This window comes from Diceros bicornis, chromosome 5, assembly GCF_020826845.1.
Source record: "Diceros bicornis minor isolate mBicDic1 chromosome 5, mDicBic1.mat.cur, whole genome shotgun sequence".
Taxonomy (NCBI): Eukaryota; Metazoa; Chordata; class Mammalia; order Perissodactyla; family Rhinocerotidae; genus Diceros; species Diceros bicornis.
Genome location: NC_080744.1, coordinates 52,854,710 through 52,875,092, shown reverse-complemented (window position 1 = coordinate 52,875,092; position 20,383 = coordinate 52,854,710). Strand labels below are relative to the sequence as shown.

General features: G+C 48.6%; 1 protein-coding gene across 2 annotated transcripts in view; it reads right to left on the bottom strand.

Annotated features, from left to right (window-relative positions):
- MYZAP (myocardial zonula adherens protein) overlaps nt 1-2,269 on the bottom strand; it is a 90,935-nt gene extending 88,666 nt beyond the window's left edge. The window contains exon 1 of one of the 2 annotated variants that reach the window (XM_058541685.1): nt 2,170-2,269. In XM_058541685.1, coding sequence (XP_058397668.1) covers nt 2,170-2,244 — 75 coding nt within the window. In that variant the 5' untranslated portion in view covers nt 2,245-2,269. The remainder of the gene's footprint in view (nt 1-2,169) is intronic. The other variant, XM_058541684.1, reaches the window with a different exon arrangement.
- Nucleotides 2,270-20,383: the final 18,114 nt, after the last annotated feature.

Sequence of the window (20,383 nt, the reverse complement as noted above, 5' to 3'; positions counted from 1 at the left end):
TTTTATTTTCAAGACATACTGTTCTTGTTTTTCCAAAAATAAGTGTTTTGCCCTAAAGCAGGTCCAATATGCCATTATTATGCAGCATATGCCAAGAGCGCCATTTAGATGAATGATATTTCTTCCTTTCAGTATCGCAGTAATGTCAATCGCCCTACGAATTTCTACTCATCCTGCAAGACTAAACTCAAATGTCTCCTGCAGAGGGAGGCCTTCCTTAGACACTTCAGGAAGAATCTTCCCTTTCAGCTTCCACTCAACTTTGTCAACACTCTACCCCACTCTAACAGCCATCACTTTGTATAATGGTAGTCTGTGACAACGTCTGCCTCCACAGGTAGAGTGGGCTCCAATGCCCAGCCCTGCATCACACAGAAAGAGATCTATAAATGTTGTTAAATAAATCAAAGGATGACAGCTTCCCACCATGCCCCACACACACGCATACACACACAGACTGCACCTGTGACATGTGCAAACCACAAGCAGAGTTGGAAATCGTAAAGGGAACCCTAGGACCTTTAGCTATCTTCTTTCTAGAACAATCCTCATGTGCTCAGAACAGCCCTAGATGGTCTGAGTCAGGGCCCGGACCCCTCCAGTCCAAAGTATTTCAGTTGTTTTATTCAAACGGCAAAGCCTTCTCAATTGTACCAGACACCAAAGCACTTATAACTAAAGAAATACTGGAAAGTAAACATTTGAGGAAAAGAACCTTCAGAAAGGTTATCTAATATACTAGCCACATTTGCATCCACCCACAATATCACTCTGGCTGTCCCAACCAGTCCTCACCTCTGGAAGGAGACTTAGAGAATTTCATGCAATCCATGCTATCTGGTCCCATGCATGACCCTGCCCAGGCTCAGGGCTAGCTTTTCAGTGACTTCATTCTTTTTCAATTGCAATTGTGTTCCAATTGAGAACGATTTCCATAGGAAAAAAGGCCAATATCAGTCTTCCAGTAAGGCTGGGACTGTGGTTGGAAACCCACGTGGATCTAATGGGGATCTTGCTTTATGAAGCAAAGGACTGGACAAGCAGAGTTCTGTCAAGCCTAAGTGTCTGGTGTACCCACATGCACACACACATCTGCACACTCCCCACCCCCAGAACCTATCATTTGGCCCACACCCAAGAGTACACAATGCCTTTCTTCTAGAGCTAAAGAAAGGCAGCACGTAAGGGGACTGCTGGTCACTTGGTTGAAATATGTAAAAGCAAATAAACATGTCTACAAGACTAGAAAACAGGAGTACCAGAGGGGGCCTTGGCTTGGACTTAACCACCAGTTTAGCTAAACCTTGGGGAAACATGATTAGGGAAGTATCAACAACAGAAAAGAGGCACCAAATGATAAGTACTGAAATCATGAGGAAGGGACGAACTAAAAAGCCACAGACCAAGGCCCTGGCAGTGCACCCTGAGGCGCTGATCTTGGAAGAGACATGGAATGGGAAAGATGCAACCTGCATGTGCCTAGCATTTCTTCCACAGAGCATCTGGAGAGGTGAGAAAAGATGCCACAAAGATCGCAGAGAAACAGCACTTCCAAAGGGCAACCCCCCAGGAGATAGTGCCCAGGGCTTCCAGGGCTACCCCTGCTGCCACTGTGCTAATATTTAAACCAGAAAGAAGAAAGTGGTTTGCATAAACCCAAGTCCCACACAACTGAGCTCCTGGGTGGCCAGCTGCTGATCTCTAGTTTGTAAGGTGAAGCCGATCTTGGCTAAGTCCACTCGAGAATCAGAGTTATTCTATCACCAGTGGACACAAGTGACCCCTTCTTTTAATGGCTGGCTGAAGGAAAGTTTGGGTGTTAAAGACATTCATTATCTTTGAGTCTCAAGGTAGGGCCACCGCAGAAATGTCTCCCTTGCATTTTAAACTGGTGCCACCAAAAAACTTGGCTTGACAGAGGAGGCAGGAAGCAGAGGAAATCTCCGGGAATTCCAGAAAGTCCCCTAAACCCTTGGAACCGGTGGGGCGCCCCTGGGGCGTCGAAAAGAAGGGTCACAGCCAGAACTGGGGCAGGATCAGAAAGTTGAGTCCAGAGTGGGGCGTCGGGGCCAGAGACCGGCTCCGCGGGTCCCCACCCCCAGACCCCTACAGCCGGGCGGCCGGGACCGGGAAGCGGGACGGCGGCGGCTCCCGCCCCCAGCTACTCACCCTCCTGCTGGGCGCCCCGGGCGCCCTGGTGCCGCCGCCCGAGAGCAGGGTGACGGTGGACGTGGAGCGCAGCATCCCGCAGAAGCGGCCGGCAGCGGGCTCGCCGCGGCGCTCCTCCCGGGCGGAATAAGCGCGGGCCCGCCCTGCGCGGGGGCGACGCGGGCCACTAGCTGCTCCGGCTGCGGAGCGGCGGGCGTGGAGGGGGCGGGGCGGGGGGGGCGGGGGCGCGGAGGGGCGGGGCCGGGCCGGGGCCCGGGGGAGGGGCCGGGGGCGGGACCCGAGCGCGCTGGCGGGACCCGTCAGGCTGTATTTTCTACCGAGCGAGCAGACCCCGCCAAAGCTGAGCGCCGTCCCTTCCCCAAGGCTCTGCGCCCTCCCAGGGTCGGTCTCGGGGCAGGAAGGAACCCTGAACCCCTTCGTCGCCTAGGCTCTCTCTGCTGCCTGCGGTGTCAAAGTCCACCTGCCCGGTCATCCTCACGGTGCTCAGAGGCCCACCCCCACCCCCGGCTGCCCCAGGAGGCTCTGCCACACCCCCGGGATCACTGGGATCTCACCCCATAACATTCATTCAATATTTATTTACCATGTGTCCCTCCCAGGGAACACAATCGACTGGCCTCTGTCCTCATGGAGTTTGCAGTCTGGTGGGGACACTGAGAGATGACAGGTGTCGGTGCTCTGGTAGAAGAGGAGATACCTAGGGGACCACACAACCCGGCCTTAGGAGTTGGGCTGTGTAGGAAAAGGCCTCCCAGAGGAGGTGATGACTAACCTAAAACCTGAAATACAAGCAGGAGCGAGCCAGGCATAGAGTGATCATCAGAGCAGCTCATGTTTATTCAATGATTACTGGGGGCAGAGCTGAAAAGCACCTGGCATGTATTACCTCATTTAATCCTCACAGCCAGCCTTGCAGGTAGGCACTATCAGCCTATATGCCTGTTTTGCAGATGATGACATTGACTCACCAAACCAGGCCCCAATGGCTGGTAAGAGGCAAAGCTAGGATGGACCCCAGGGGCTGACCCTAGCACCTTGCTTGCCCACTCTGCTGCCCCGCTAGCAGAGGGAGGAGGGAGTTCCAGGCCAAAAGAACTGGCAGGTGCAAAGATGGGAGGAAGGCAAGAGAAGTTATGGTATATTTTTTAGGAACTGAAGATATCACGGTGCAAGGGGCAAATGGTAGAGAAGCAGCAGATCATGTAGAAACTGGTGTGCTTAGCTGAAGAGTTGGGCCTTTATGCTGAGGACAAAGTGTTGTTCATCAGGGAAAGACAATCTCCCTCTCCTCACCCTTCAAAGCCCAGGTCAAACACTGCCTCCCCACCAAGCGCTGCAGGACCCTCGTGCCCTGAATGCTCACTCTCGTGAAGCTAGCAGCTCTTTGGGACCTTGTATTCTGTGAGAGTCATCTGTGTGTATGTGTGTCCTTCCCCAGTGGTGAGCTTCCGGAGGGCGAGGGCCAGGCCTCGCCCTTCTCTGAACCCCCAGTGTGGCATCAACATGGAAGATGCTCAAGAAATGTTGCTGAAAAGAATTCCAAATGATCCTATGAGACTTGCTCCTTCTGCAGGCGAAGAAACTGAGGCCAGAGTATGTAAGTGACTTTCCGAAAGTCACACAGCCTGTTCTTTACCATCTCTGTCATCATCCTCACCACAGCTGTGTCTGCATTCTAAGTGCTTTATGTGCATTTTCTCATCAAAGTCTCGCCATGACCCAACAAGGTGGATACTGTTATCCTCCCCATTTTGCAAATGAGGAAACTGAGGCCCAGGAACATTAGGTTAATTGGTGAATAGCTGGGACTAGACCTCTAGTCTTCTAACAACAGGTCTACTGCTTCCCTGCATCCTCCCATCCACCACCCTTCCAGAAAGAGGTCATTCATGAGAGGTCTCTTCCCATGCCACTTCCACCAGCCCCCTATTCTTCAGAGAGTTTTGCAAGACTAAAAGCTGGGTCTGCCTTTCAATTAGAAAGTGGTCAAAATGTGGCTGTTGAAAGCCAACATGGGTTAGAAATATCTGCATAGTTGCCTCAATAGAAAGAGGCTAATGATTATTGTCGTTTTGTTATGTTGCCCTGAGGAGAAAGGAAATGGGCTACTGTTCAGGCAGAGTCAAAATAACCTGGCATCATGAATGTTTATTTATATTATGGCAACCACCCAAGTGACCACCCAAGACGGAGTCAGCATCTGAGAGGAAGCGTGGTCCATGGAGTCATTTTCCTTAATCTACCCGAGTCTTTTGCATATTGTTAATATAATACTTTTCACACTGTATTATAGTTCATTACAAAAGCAGCAGACTGCACACCAGCTTGTGAGCTCTCTGTGGGAACTGGATCTTGTTTACCTCTCTGCCTGCCCAGTACCAGAACAGTAATCAGCATGTTGCAAGTGCACAGTAAATGTTGAAGGTATGAAGAAATGATATTATAGAGCAATATTTCAACTCACTCATAGTCAAGCAAAACAGAAACTAAGATCCTTGCCAACTCAGCTTCAAGGGTGGGCTAGGGTCTCCAAGCAGCTTGCCAGCTGAAGCAGCCAGAGCCCCAGGATTGTCCCAGCCCGGAAAGTTCCCCACACTGGCTGTCACTAAGGGCTGTGGGTGGTATGATTGGGCAAATGCCAGGCTCTGGCTTACACTACAGCCACTCCCTGCCAGGCCAACACATAAGGAACTGCAAGAGAGAGGAGAGGGGGAGCCCCCAGAAAGTGGGAAAGGAGAAGGAAGGAAAATGGGAAGACAAATAAGGATTGAGAAAGCAATGGAAAGATGAATCTAGGATGGAAAGGAAGAAGTCAGAAATGAAGTCATAGTCACAGGTTTCTATGAACGGTTCTAGGAGAAGAAGATAAAAAGGAAGGACTGACTCTTTGTAAAAGAAGAATCAAAGGCCAGGCGCTTCCGTCCCTGCCAGAAGTCCTCCCCGGTCTCAGAACTGAGAGTAGGAAGAGGGCAGACGAGAGAGGGACAGGGACAGGGCTCTGGTGTGGAAGGTCCGCCTGTTCCCTTCCAACATTGCCCTGGTCTGCTCCGGGCCCTCTCTGAGCACTGGTGACAGAGGAGTGCCACTATTTGGGCCGGAGGGAACAGGCGCTATGACAGAACTATCTTAGCTGCCATCCCTTTCTATCCACAGTAAGAACCACATATTCCTAAGAACTGTCCTAAATTTCTCTGCTGAAGCACAAGTCTGTAGAAAATTCTTTTTTGTGTGTGAGGAAGATCAGTCCTGAGCTAACATTCATGCCAACCCTCCTCTTTTTGCTGAGGAAGACTGGCCCTGGGCTAACATCTGTGCCCATCTTCCTCCACATTATATGGGACGCCACCTCACCACCCGAACCCGGGCCGCAAGCAGCAGAGCGTGCACACTTACCCGCTATGCCACGTGGCCGGCCCTGTAGAAAATTCTAGATGTCTGTATAAATGCCCTTCATTTTCTTGAAATCAGTCACTGAATTTCACCTCCTTCTCTCACCCCAGTTCGTAGAATTCTCCCTCATACCCTCCCAGCCTCTGCTTTCTGAATTGTCCTTCTTGCTCTCTGCTGAACCCTCTCCAAACTCTCAATCAGTATCTTTAGTTGAGGGGCTTATGATGGGACCCATTTCTCCAGCCAAGTCCTGAGTGGCAAAGACTATCATTATTTCTTGGCAGAAACAGTCAGGAATTGAATCACTGGACAAGGACACAGAGTAGGTGAGCCCAAGCAGTGCCAGGCTTCCTGATACGTTGTGCCCACCTCACTCTTATGTCTCTGAAGCTTCCCCCTTTCCCCTCTTCCATTCAGTTGTCACAACATCCCAGAGTCCTGGCATTTTCGCCCCTTCTGAACACCCAACAGAGACCAAACTTTCACAATAGAAAAAGGACACATTCCAACCCAAGGACAAGGGTATTGAATTACAAAGCCCCTATGGATAAAGTAAAACAAGAAACACCCCGTATTCATGGGCATCTGAGAGCAGCAAACAGGGCCTAGAGATAAGGAAAGCAGACTGAGAGGAACCCAATGCCCATGCCAAGTCACCCAGATACACAGAATTTATAAACCTGTCTAGACATGGGGGCTGGAACCTGCTGCTGGCCAGCTCTGGGGAATACAAGCTCGTTGAAAATAATCCTGTGCTCACCAGTTAACCGATGAACAAATGAACCACTGGCAGAGTAATAATAAGCCAATTCATTGAACAAATATGTACCAAGTGCCTACTGTGTGCCAGGCACTGGGGACACAGAGATGAGTAAGACAGCCCCTGCTTTCTAGGAGTTCACAGTCAATTTGGGAAGAGAGATGTGTAGCTAGTAAAGTAAAATGATAGCCAACACTTATACAGCACTTACCATGTTCAAAGGCTTAAATGCATCAGCTCATTTAACCTTCCCAGCAACTCAGGAAGGTGCTATTATGTCCCCAATTTTGCAGATGAGGAAATCAAGTCACAGAGAGGTGAAGTGAGTTGCCCATGGTACCAATGCTAGTAAGTGGTGGAGCTCAGCTTCCGCCCCAGGCAGGATGGCTCCAGAGTCTGTGCCCTCGACAGTTCACCTCCTACACTGTGAGAGGAACAGACCTGAGGCATGTCCAAAGCCCGTGGTGGGCAGAGGAGAAGGCAGTCCAGGCGGCTGCTGCAGCAGAGAGGAGGAAAGGCTTCCTGGGGAAGGCAGCATGGGAGCTGGCTCTGAAGAATGAGGAGGGAAAGGTCAGGGCACTGGGGGCTGAGGAAGCAGTGAGGTCAGAGGGTCTGGGAAATATGTGCTGTTAGCCAGTTTAGCTCAAACTTTAGGGCAGGAAGGAATGGCTAGAGACAAAGCGGGTTGGGGTTAGATTGAAAGGGCCTTGAATAAAATTGGATTGGATATGCAGGTAATGGGAGCTATTGCAGGTTTTCTAGCAAGGCAGTGACATGATCAGGCAGCAGAAGGAAGGGCACGGACGGAAGGCAGAGACTGTAGGGTGAGCACTTTGACATCGACTGGAATAATATTGATACGAGATAGTGAGGCTCCGAACTAGGGCTGTCAGGAGCGGGGGAAAGGAAAGGAGGGGACAGATTCAAAAGGCAGAAAATCAACAGAACTTAGTGACCAACCAAAAGTTGGAGGATTTTTGTGAATTGTAGGTCACGCTAGTGAGCAGTCAACCCACACCTGCATAGATCCTAAGGGAAGAGGAGCCAGTCCAGAACACGTACAGAGTAAAGGATGAGCGATTCCTTCCTCAGCCCGGGGGCTTTGTTGTGCATCAAACACAAAGGGACAAGTCTGGCCACCTGAAGGAAGGCGTCCTTCTGACTTTGCCAAGTAGCCAAATAGGTTTGTGGTAGAAAACTTGCAGATGCAAAGGCGGAAATCTTACGTATTTATTTTTTCAAGAAGACATCCTGGTGACTGTCTTTAAGAGGAAGCAGGCTCCACCCAATATCAAAAAAATCAAAACGAGAGGGAAGGAGTAAGTCAGATGAGAAATGTTAAAGAAATGAGAGGCCTTCCAGAGTAGTGTGGTGCAAAGAGCATCTCCTCCTGTAACTCATGTGTTTCCTTGAGTAATTTAGGAGATTTGCCCCGAAAGCTACTGAATTGGTGACCGGACAGCAAATTCCATTTAGACCGATTAAAATATGAGTAATACCTGTATTTGAATCTATACTAAAAATAAAATAGCTAATCTATAAAGGGGAATTATTTTCCTTTTTAAAAATAAAAAAACCCTGAAATGTTTGTATACGTATATTTATGTAGAATATCTGGTACATCTCTTTATGCTATGACTGTCATCTTAGGTCAGCTTCTCCCAGAAGCAGACTCTGAGCCAAGGGTTCATATGTAGGGAATTATTGACGAGGTGCTCCCAGGAGAAGCCAGGAAGGGAGTGGGGACACAGGAAGGGGAAGAAGTGAGCAAGACCACCATGTTAGGTAAAGCTCCAGATCCAGCCTGATCCCACAGGCAGCTCTGGAGTATAGACTGCACCTCAGAGTTAGCCTTGCCTCCAGACAAAAGAGCTGGGTGTTTGCCCCCCTATTCCCTGGTATGGGGGTGGGTTGGAGGGGGGGTGCAAATCTCCCAGGCACCTGTGGCACTCCATAGGGGCAAAGAACCTCTATGTCCATGGAAAATCCTCTGAAGGTCACAGGTACAGACTGTTAGCATCAAAGTACATACACAAAAGTTGGGAAACAGACCAGAGCTGGTAGAAGAGGGCCGAGGAGATTTGGGTGGGCACCCATCTCTCTACTATACCTGTATAAAATCTGGATATACATACATTTACCAAGGGGTATGTAGTATGTTGCTGCTCAGAGTAAAGATCTCCAGAACAACAATAACCATAAACCACTCCCTGAGTGGTCTGGCACAAAACACTGTGAATACAGACTGTCTCAAGGAATCAGAGGGAGAAATGCTCAATCTGCTGATGGAAGAAGCAGGATGCAAAAAGTCAAGAGGCCAGAGCCAGGAGCAGAATCTGACAAGGTGGAATCTGGCAGGAATAAATCTATGGTCCTCACCTGCAGTGCAAAGTCAACAATGGCACCAGTAGAGGACACGGGACACCCAGCTCGGCGGCATCATGTACTAACAATACCTGGGGAACTCAGCCTGGCCAGTAGCTGCACAGAAGCCCACCCACCCGTGACCCAGAACATCTCATCTAATTTCAAGTTGCATTCAGAGGAAGGCAACGTCTGGAACCAGAAGGGAAAGTGTCCCTACTACGTGGTGCTGGCCCTACCATGCCCAGAATGTGGCCTTGGGTTCTGGGTGCCACAGTTTAAAGGAACATGGACCAACCAAGTGGTTTCAGAAAAACACAACGCAGGTGGTGTAAGAACTTGATACTTATCATGGGAGATGCGGATGACAGAACTGGGAATATTGTCCCTAGAGAAGAAAAAACTGGGGAACATTTTAGGTGACTTATTCTTGAAGTGCTGTCACTGTGGCAGAGTGGTTAGACTTGTTCTGGTAACCCAAAGTGTAGAATGGGGCCCAGTAGATAAAAGCTACAGGGAAATGGAGTTCAACGCAATCTAAGGAATACTTTAATAGCCAGAGCTAGCCAAGGAGAGAGGATAAAGGGAAAAATGAGGAAGGGTGGAAATGACAGGCAGAGCTAACTCGAGAGGCAGGCAGGGCATTCCCTATCACTGGAATGTGGCTCTGTCAGTGGTCCCCACGTCTGACTGCACACCAAACCACCTGAGGACTTGCTAACAATACATTTCTGGGCCCTGACTCACACACATTCTGATTTAGTGGCTCTAGGATGACATGCAGAAATCTATATTCTAATAAGCTTTCCCCATTTTTTCTTATGCCACGATCTAGCATTTGTACTAGGACAGGGTCTGGGACCACTGGTGAAGACATCTCATCAAGGATAACTAGAGGAAACCCAGGCATCAGGTGGGGAAGAGGGCATAGGGTAGATGCATTTATTCCCTTCAAATTCCAGAAATCTGTGGCCCTGGGATTCTGGGATTCTAGGTTTTAGCAGAGGAGTCAGTCTGAGAAACACTGTTTAACAGAGAGAATGGGCTTCAGAGCCAAACTAACCTGAATTTACATTCATGCTCTGCCATATATTAGCTGAGGAGTCCTGGGCAAGTCATTTCTACTCTCCAAGCCTTAATCTTCTCACCTGTAAACTGCGAGGTAATAGTACCACCTCTTAGGGCCATTGTGAGGCTTGAATGAGAGCGTAAAAAATAAACTATATGACTATAGCATGTTGTGAGGTCCCTTCTAAAGGAAACCATGAATTGCCTGGTCATTTTTTGGGAAATGTGGAGTGTGAAAGAGGACAGAACATCCTTTAGATTTGGAATAACTTCTTCAAGGCACATATGTTGAGTGTTCCATACCAGTGCTGACGAGAGACGTTTGGAAAAGAATAAAAGCCATTCTTTCCATATATGTGATTTGCTCTATTAAGAGAGATTAATATAGAGAACTTTTCTGTTTTTAGCATGTAATGAAAGAGGATCATATAACTTCAAAACAAAGTATTCATTTTTTTTTCGATCCCAAGAAGACCAACAACATGCCCTAACATTGTTTTTGTGCCTTCATACCTCTAATGAACTCATGCAAACAGGCTTCCATTACAGCTGCTGAGGCAAGTATAAAGTTTACTATAAAGCATGGCATACATACTTTATTTCTCTAAATTCAGTTTAGCTGCCCCAAATACATACCTGGCCCCATCCCACCGGTGGGGTCTATCTGATATTCCAATAGTCACTTCAGGTAGGGCCTCTGTACATGGTTGTGAAGGTTGTTCACAGCGCAAGGGCTTCGGGCTGGAAGAGCTAATGTTCCTCTTGACAAGCTGTGCCCCCAGCACAGGGCTGTGTCCACTGGAGGAACGGACACCGTTTCTAGTCCATACACAGCCATATGGACCTATGTGACCTTGCCTGGAATGAGGGGCATGGGGGTTCTGCTATTTCTGTGCAAGATTCCCTTCCCCCCAAAAAACAAACATTCCTGCCACAGCCTTCCTCAGTTCAGTTAATGGGGACTGCGTTCTAGTAGCTCAGGCCAAAATCCCTGGAGTCACCCTTGATCCCTCCCTCTAATCTCATACACCACATTTTATCTACCCGGCTTTTCCTTCAAAACATGTCCAAAATCTAAGCCCTTTTCCTCACCAACATTTAAGCCACCATCACCTCTTCCCTGGATCTTTGAAACAGCCTCCTAACTGGTCTTTCTGCTTCTGCCCCTGCCCCCTATAGTCCATTCACAACACAGAGGCCACTGTGACTCTTTAAACCCACACTCCTCTGGGCAGACCCTTCCAATGACTTCACAGGTCTTCAGATATAAGCCCAAGCCTTGTGCATTTGGTTTGTGTCTGTCCCCACTAAGATCCAGGGTCTATGGGGGCAGGGGCTTTAGTCTGTTTTGTTCATACCTCTAATCCCAGTATCTACAACAGTAGCTGGCACAGAGTAGGCATCCAGTAGCCCATTCTTGAATGAATGAGTGAGTGGCCTTTTGCCATGGTGCCCAGGGCCACAGCATGCTCAAATCAGTCCATCCAAGGTCCCACCTCTGCATAGGGGTGGTGTTGGGCTCCAATGCTCACCTGACCTGGAAAAACATCTACTGGTCCAAACTTCTCTCTGATATGGCTATCTCTGCTTCCCCCCTGAAGAGGTCATCTCATTCCTTCCCCTTCAAGAAAAAAATGTCACCAATCTCTCGATAAGTCAGGGCTTTGATGAACAAAAGGAACTCCTGATTTGGACCTACACAAAATGTCCTGGAGCAAGGGAATAGGAAGGCTCAGGGAAAGAAGGGAAAATAAGGAAAAATATCTACAGCAATAAAACCAAGAAACAAATGAATCACTCCATCAGCTGTGCGGCGACATGCCCTGACACTTGATTGCACTCATTCATTCCCATGTCTCCATCACCCTCCTCATTCGTGAGTGAGCCCCTAACATCAGAGACAATTCATTCCTCAGAACAGACGTCTGCGCGGCCCAGAGACACACACAGTTGTTGGTCCCAGGTGCAAATCCCCCAAACCCCGCTTAACTGTGGTGACAGGGCAGAGGTGGGCAAGGGGCTAGGAGGCAGCAGCTTTGTTTCCTGGACACCTGGACTCACTCTTCCTTCCACACAGACATGTCCCGACAGCCCTTCCCCATCAGCTCCCTCTCAGCCAGGGTCATATCACCGTGACCCCTCTTGAAAGCCACTCAGCCTCCCTCGTGCCTGTCAGAGGGGCACTCTGTGGTGCTGTGGTTACTCAAGTTCACTGGGGGCGGATGGGATAGGGTCAGGGTCTGCTCAGAGGGGCACCAAGTGAGTTCCAGGATCTGCCCCAGTTGCTGGGGCCAATGAGGAGGTTGAGTTTAGCTGAAAGATGGGGAGGAAGTGGGCATTTAAGCAACTTGCGGTCACAGCCCCAGATCATCATTCAGCAGCAGGGAGTTGAAAGTGAAAAAGCCATGCATTCTACCAGGTGGGCAGAGCCCAGTGACAGGGAATCCCAGGGGAGGCCGGGGAAGCCCCAGGGTTGCTGCTAGGGAGCTGCAGGACTGCAGGCACGGAGCAGGGCTCAGGATAGGATAACCAACATGTCCTGGTTTGCCTGGGATGTTCTCGGCTTTAGCACTGAAAGGCCAGTGTCTCAGGAAACCCCATCAGTCCCAGGCAGACCAGGATCAGAAGCAGGGAGCAAAGCCACAGGAACAAGGCCAGACCCCGATGTGCAGAAGGAACGCTCTGGGGAGACAGGAACGGTGACTCCTGAAGAAAGACGCAGACAGAAAGCCCAGATGTGAGAATCAGGACAGAGGAGAGAAATTGGGATCAGAAATAGGTGAGGTTAAGACCCTTCAAGGAGGTTAAAAGATGTTCCACGAAAAAAAATCACCACACCAAGTTCCTGTAGTCAAATTAAACTGGGAAAATCTAAGTTAAACAAAAGAAGGCAGGTTTAAGACAGGCCTTATTGCCCTACAGCTGATGGAGCATCTCCCAGAAATGAAGAACTATACAGTGTTTCTCCAACTTACCTGACCAGAGGACCTGCCCCGCCCCTGGAATAACCAGTACATGGAGCTCGTAGGAAGCTAGCAGAGCACAGACTCCAGCTGGGAGACACTGCTCTAAGGCAGCTTTTCAGGAACCTGCCTCATCTGGAAAGAGAAGTTCACATAGAGTCTGACTACATGGGTTAATAATTGTCAAGCCCAGAGAGCCAGATGGAAGGACAAAGTCTCAGTTCTAGACAAGACAGCCAAATGAGCACTGCCGTCTCCAATAGAGAGATGGGTCTGGAGTCACCCATTTATCAGAGGTTAATGTACTGCAGCTAAGGACTGTTATTGGTCATAACAAGTGCCCCAGCTGAAGGTCAGCTTATCAGATAACCCTTTCCCCAGAGAAGGGAGGGGCCCAACTAACGCAGGGGGTGTGGTGAAGAGAAGCCACTAACCGCATAGCCGGAGCTGGCACTCAACACTGAACAGGTGCCCGAGTAGGTAGAGAGCCCCCTGATTGTGATTTCTTTGGCTTCCCCATTTATCTTGACCATGGTTGGAGGAAAAGCAGCTGGATTTGATTTAATAGGGAGTCAGGGAAGTACAGAAGGTTCTGGAACAACACTGAGCCTTGATGTGCCTGGCACTGGCTAAGCAGGCTCACTGGGAACAGGGCCTTGCGGAGAATTGCTGGGCCCCTTGGGGGAAGCTGGGTGGCAGTCTTCTGCAATGGCCTTCTGCACATCTATAGACAAGTCACTGTTGGAGCACGATGAGTGAGAGCATGAAGGGCTTATGTTTACAGTTGTTATTAGGCATGAGGTGTAGACCTACCCAAGGAATGGTCGAAAGACCAATGAACTGGAGGCCATAAAGCCTGGGTTCCGGTGGTGGCTCCGACACTGTCTGCGTTGAACCTGAAGCCACGCCACCTCTCTGGGGCTTTACACTTCCACATGACAGCTGAGGGTCTTTGACTGGATGCACCTAAGGCTACTTTTTAGCTTTGACATTCCAAAAGCATCACTAAACAAAATGATTCCCAAACATTTCTTTGTTGTTATAAACTGCTATTTCCTCTAAATCGGAAGCAGTTTACTCTTATAATAGGTCAGGCCTCTGTGACCTGGGCAGAGTGGCAGGCTAGGTTCTCGAGAAAATTAAATACAGGTCCTTCACTGGATGTTCAGATGGAAATGCAGGAGCTGCCTACACAGCATGGTCCACACTCCCACATCCTACAGCCTGGCAATGTTGGACTATTTTTACTTTCTGAAACATGCCATACACCTTTGCACCTCCATGCCTCCACATGTCTTGGGTTCCCTGGGACACACTCTCTGAGGTAGGCTTGTGTGCAGAACGGTTTTGAGGGTGTTCTTAGGGGACGTACCTGTCCTGGAGGGAGGGAAGCAGAATTGGGAGAGGGAGGGGCTGACCAGTGATTCAGCCACACCAGAGGCCGTGCCCGATCCCACATGGTGCTCTGGAGCTGCGATGACCCTTTGGAGTTGTCTTCAACTGAGGCAAGGGGGCTGGGTCTTTGTACTCACCTATTGACCAATCCTTCCCCTGGGGAAGGGGCCTAACCTTGGGCAAGTCAGCTCCCTCCAGTTGAGGGCAATTGCCGTGAGCCATCAGCATCCACCACTCCCTGCAGCTGGGGGAGAAAGAGGGCTGTGGGCAGCAGCCTGCAGCATCCACCACAGTGCCTTTGCTCATACTCCTCTTTCACCTTCCCTTATCTCCCCAGCTTCTCCCCTCCCATCACGGCTGTTGCTGTGCTTCTCCCAGTGTTTCATCATTCTTTGTGTAGCCAGGAACTCCTCAAGGATGGCCTTTTGCATCTCTATTGCACCAGACATTCACATGGTGCCCAGCAAGTAGCAGGAAGGAAATAGAACATACTGAGTAAGAGTGAGGTCTCTGCCTCAGGCTGTGAGTTCAAATCCCTGGGCTACCCATTATGAGGGTAATCAAGTTCCTTCTCTGAGCCTCAGCTTCTCAACCTGTAAAATGGGAAAAATGCAGTTATCACTGCCTTTTAGGTTGTTAGGAGCAGAGAGGGCTGTCTCTTATAGCGTTTTCTTGCTGACCTATTAGCAAAGATCTGATTATTGAGTTTCAGGAGGGGAAAGGGGTGAAGGAGTCAGGGAAGAAGAAACTGTGGGTAGCTGTGGCCAGGAGAAGGCAGCCTGGGGGAGCCATGGGCCCTCAGCAGTGTAGAGGGGTGGGGAAGAAATGAGGCCAGGGGCTGGGGATGTGGTGGTCAGAGTATGAGCAGCAGGGAGGACCCCGAAATGGAGGGAGGGAAGTTGAGGGGAAGACCCAGGGGCAACCTTAGCCTGGCTGTGGGACCTGCGTCCTTTTTCAGAATGCCATCAATGTCTTCGCCCTGCATCGGTACATTATCTTTACACAGATCTCTGAAAACACTCTCTCCACTGTGTTTATTGTCTCCCACAAACAACATTCTCAGCGAATAAGCTGACAGACATATCATAAATGCCAGGCATTTCCTCCCTCCCCCGTTTAGATTTCAGGACAATGCGTTTATCACTGGTGCATCACATGGGCCACGACATATACCTCTGAAAATAGGAAGCAGCCTGATGAGAGGGGGCTGGAAAGCCTGGCTCGCCTGCTTCCTGTCTCCCATGGGGCCACGCCAGCCCAGCACCCCACTGGAAGCCCACTTCCGCCCTCTCCATCCCCTCCCTCAACAACACCATCCAGGAGAGAAACATTTTCCTGTCCTGGGTGGAGAGAGACCTTTGTCCTGCCTATAAGAGAGTGAAAGGGGAAGATACATCAGGACTGGACACTTTAACTATCCAGCTTTCCTTGCAAATTTCCACACAGTCTCTCCTAATATCTGTTCAACATGTTTATATTCAGATTGCAGGTATTTTATTTTATGTTTTGTCATTTTATTTCATTTTGCTTAAAATCCTATAGAGTACAAACAGATCCGAACAGCCCATGAGTTAAAACTCCTTAGAGCAGCATGATCTATAATCAATACTTGGCTAAAGTAAAGACTCCTCAGTTCAGCTGGTCTGACATATCATTCTGGTCGGACAGTTTGAAATGGGGATCAAAATAGAACCCAACTTCAGCCAAGTAAAAACTAAAATAAATCATACTACGTGGCAGAACCACATAACTTCACTCATTAACTTATTTGGCCATCTATTCATTTACTAATTCAACAGTAAATGTGTAGAGTACATTGTATGGTATTGTATTGAGTCCTTTCACTGTGTCAAGTATTGTTCTAGGGCTGTAGGAAATGCAAGGATGGGTAAGAATCGTCTCCTCCCTGGAGAAGCTCACAGTCTAGATGTGAGCAGTGGAGAACGGGGCACAGCTGCATGAAAGAATATTCATTGGAGCCTAAGACAGTAGCAGAAGATGCGAGGCAGGGAGAATGGCAGGGAGGGTGGCTAGGCTGGCCTAACACTCAAATATGCACAGAACCTTGATTGCCATGAATTTTGCCATTAAATGTTATCCCAAAGGCACTGGGAAGCCACTGAAGCATTTTAAGCAGAGGAGTACCACGATGACATGTTGCCGTCAGACTACAAGTGGCACTCCAAGACTATGAATAAATGAGGGATGAAGGCAAAGAGCATGGCTTATTCAGTTGTATATCCCTAGCCATCAGCATTTGCCGCACAAAAGCAGCTCAATAAATATTTGTTGAAGAATGAATTATATCTTAATAACGCTGTTACCAAAAAAAGACACACTGACACACATATCTATGGATAAAACTTCTATACACCTACACACACACACACACACACACACATGGATTTCCAGGCCATGGGAGGTCCAGTGGGGGAGAATCATGACTCTGTCGCAGAGACAAGCAGTCTGATTCTCAGGTTTTCTCTGAGAGAATAGATGAAAAGACAGAGCCAATAATAACAAATCATAGCTAACCATTGCTGAAAGCATCTATGAACCAGGCACTATAGAAAGCTTTACCCACATTATCTCATTATGTGTACATACTTGTATATATGTATATATATTATATCGCATCCTTCACAGTGAGGTGGGTGCTCTCACAAACTCCAGTTACAGGCAAGGAAATGGAGTTCTGGAAAGATGAAGTAACTCGCCCATGGTCTCACAGGCTGTAAGGAAGGTGTGGGGACACAGCCCCCGCAGCCTGCCCCTGAGCGCATGCTCTTAACTCCTGGTCCATGCCTCCTGCCCTACGGATTGGGGGCTGGAGGTGCAGGTGAAGGTCAAGGAGAGTGGGGTGTTAGTGAATTGGGAGGACCTAGGCGCCTGTGGTCTCAATGAGGGTGAAGAACTGGTTCTGTGAGTACGACAGTGGAGTGCAGAGCTGCAGCATAGACCAAGGAATTTGTGGTTACGACTCTGACATAGCTCTTGGAGATGGGGAAGTTAAAACTTGGTACATTCCAAGGTGTGAAGTAAGGGGGGCTGAACAAAGAGCATGGGGGTTGGTCACGGGGCTTTGACAGTGATGACAAGCTGCCCATCATCCCAGATGGTGAAATGATGGAAATCTTCCAAATCTCAAAATTCTATGAAGTTCAGAGTGATGTACATATCAAGGACACATCCCTGGGGGAAACTTAAGGGGAACTTTGTCACTTACCAACCAAATATGGAGACAAAATATGCCAGAACTAGGACCCTGAAGACTACAATTACTGTCAGTGGTTCCCAAACTTCCCATTACTAAGGGCATCTTTCAATAATGCTCTCTAAGAATAGCACATTTGGAAAGATGTCTATCCAATTACTTCTTAATGAGTAATTAATTTGTTTTCAACATTTTCATTAATCAGAGAGATTTACAATTGCCTATTAGGGTTTCTGATCAGTCGAGACCACCAACCTTGCCTGGCTGGGTTGTTAGAAGCCCCAAGCCAAGAAACAATGATTTCCTCATCAGCTAAGGCAGCAATACTTGGGAAGCTGTAGAATTTCTTTTCTGTCAAGCTTTCCAGAGGAGTGGAATGGCCTGCAGTTCCCCTGAGGACATCTGCATGTCCCTAAGAGCATACAGGCCTTAGGTCGCAAACATTGTCCTCACCTTGTCTTCTAGGATTAGGGCTGGCTTGTTACAGGCAGTGTGGAGGGTGGGGCAGCTGTGGATTGGACCAGGGTTTGGGACCTTGGAGGACAGATGCTGCTTAATTAACGCTAAATGGAGGCTAAGGCATTAAGATTGCGTAAATACCTCTCTCAGCTTTCTGGAGTGGTGCCTAGTCTGTGATTTTGTCCTTTTCAATAAAGGCAATTCACTAGGTGTAGAGTCTAGATTGGTGATGTCCAATCAAGATATAATGTAAGCCAGTTTTGTAATTTTTAATTTTTCTAAGAGCCACATTGTAAAAAAGTAAAAGGAAACAGGTGAAATTAATTTTAACAATATATTTTATTTAAGCCAATATATCCAAAATATTATCCTTTCAACCCTAATATTAATAATGTTACTATTAAAAAATAGTAAAATAGTAATGAGATATTTTATATTTGGGGGTATTAAGTCTTCAAATCCCGTGTGTGTTTTACACTCACAGGACATCTCACCTTAGACTAGCTACATTTCAAGTGCTCAGTAGCCGCATGGGACTAGCACCTACACTGCTAACAAGAGAAGGAGCCAGAATTAGGACCCCTTCCTCAGACCCCAAGTCAGTGCTGTCTCTGCTGCTGCACAAGCTCTGTTTTTGTTCCAACACAAGTAAATGACTTCTCTGAAGATACCCTGACAGGTCACCCAGCCCGGCCACCCCTCCAGGGAGTGGCTGCCCATTAATGCAGCCTGGGGTCTGTAGGGACACCCCAGCACCAGACAAAGTCCCTTTCAGAAGCTAGATCCTGGGGACCTAAACCCCATTCATTAGATGACCCCTTTCTAGCACCACAAAGAGCATATGTTTCCCACTGGGACCTTCCTTCTGGCCTTCCAGAACTTGGCACCCAAACTAGGTTTCTCTCTTCCCCTCCCAAGGGTCTGTCTAGCTGCTCTGTTCAGGTGCTAACTCAGTGGCTATTTGCCACCCTACAGATTGGGAATCAGAAAAACAAAGCAGACACAGGCAGGGGGAAGCATAGAGAAGCAATGGAGAGGAAGAACTTTCAGGGTTCCCTATGGTGTCCCAGTCCCTGGTTCAAGTTCCCTGCTCCTGGGCTCTGAGACATCCCTCCAACCCTAGGACAAGTTCTCCTTGTTGCTTATGGTAATCCCAGTGGGTTTCTGGTGCTTACAGCCAACAGAGTCTAACAGCCAGCTTCACCCACAGGCCCCAGGGCATGTTCCTGTTGGGCAGGAGTCACAGGCTTTGGGGACTGCAGCCTTCATTCTGGTTCCTCTTCTAGATGGCAGTGGAGTCACTCCAGATTCTCCCACTTCCCCTCAGCAATTCCGAGGATTTTCTTTTCTCGGAACTTTTCTTGGAACTCACATTCCAAGCCCATTTCAGGGAGGACAGAGGAGGATGCACAGCCCCCTCTGGATGGTCTGCGGGAAGCGCTGGGCTCTATGCTCCCGCTGTCTCCTCTGCACTGCCATTGAGGACTCATGGCCTCTGTGGGCCTCTGTGCTGTCCAGCTCACATTCTGGCTCTCCTGCGAGCTCCAAGCTACCCACCAAGTATTCCTGATCCCAGCTTGTGTCCCATGCTCCTTCTGCTTCCCACACCCTTCACCCTTCCCATGTTTAGCATCTACTTCCTTCTGCCTCACTCTAATTGGGAAGTTGCCCGCATGCCCAACTCCCTTATTGGTTGTGAGCTCCTTGACGGCAAGGACAGCATTAATCACCTCTATTTTCTCAAGTTTCTCCCCACTCACCTCCCCTGCTGTGCCTAGTAAGTAGTAGGAGTTCAATACATGTTCATTAAAGGAAGGAAGGCCTGGACAGAAGGAGAACGGGAGGAAGGCAGGAAGGGAGGACAGAAAAAAAGGATCCTTAGGCCAGCCATTTCAAGTATAAGATAACATCTAGTCACATTAAATTCTGGACCAGATGGCTCCAGCAGCACCTTCCCGGGGCACCCAGCCAGCTATTGCTCCTACCATCCGAACTGCAGCCGCCTTGGTGCAGCCAGGGCAGCCCAGGAATGGCATCTTTTTCCAGGACCCCAAGAAGACTTGAGCAGGGAGCCCCCATCCTTCAGATCCTGAGTTCCCTAGGGGATCACATAACTCCAATTCATTTCTGCATATGCCTCTGCTGTGATGCCCACATCTGTGTGCAGGATAGAAACAGCCTTTAAAGGGATGTGGACATTCAAGAATTGAAACCAACAAATTTAGAGATTTAGAAAATGGACCTAATGCCAAGCAAATGTTTTGTGAGAGCCTAGTTGTTCCAGGTGGTCCACTAGGCACTGGGAAGACAGTGGTCAGCAAAATAGGCACAGACCATATGCTCATGGAGTTTGAAGTTTGTTGGATTAATTGCACAAACCAGACTAAAGAAAATCAGTCTAAAGGCAAATAAATATTAAGCATTTATTTTGAGAGGCAAAATTGAGATAATAGAAAGAAATTTATCTTCAGACAGAAGCAGGTTCAAATACTGGTTCTGCAACTACTAGCTGTTGACTTTATTAAAAAGAAATCAAGGGCAGGCCTGGTGGCATAGTGGTTAGGTTCATGTGCTCCACTTCGGCGGCCTGGGGTTTGTGAG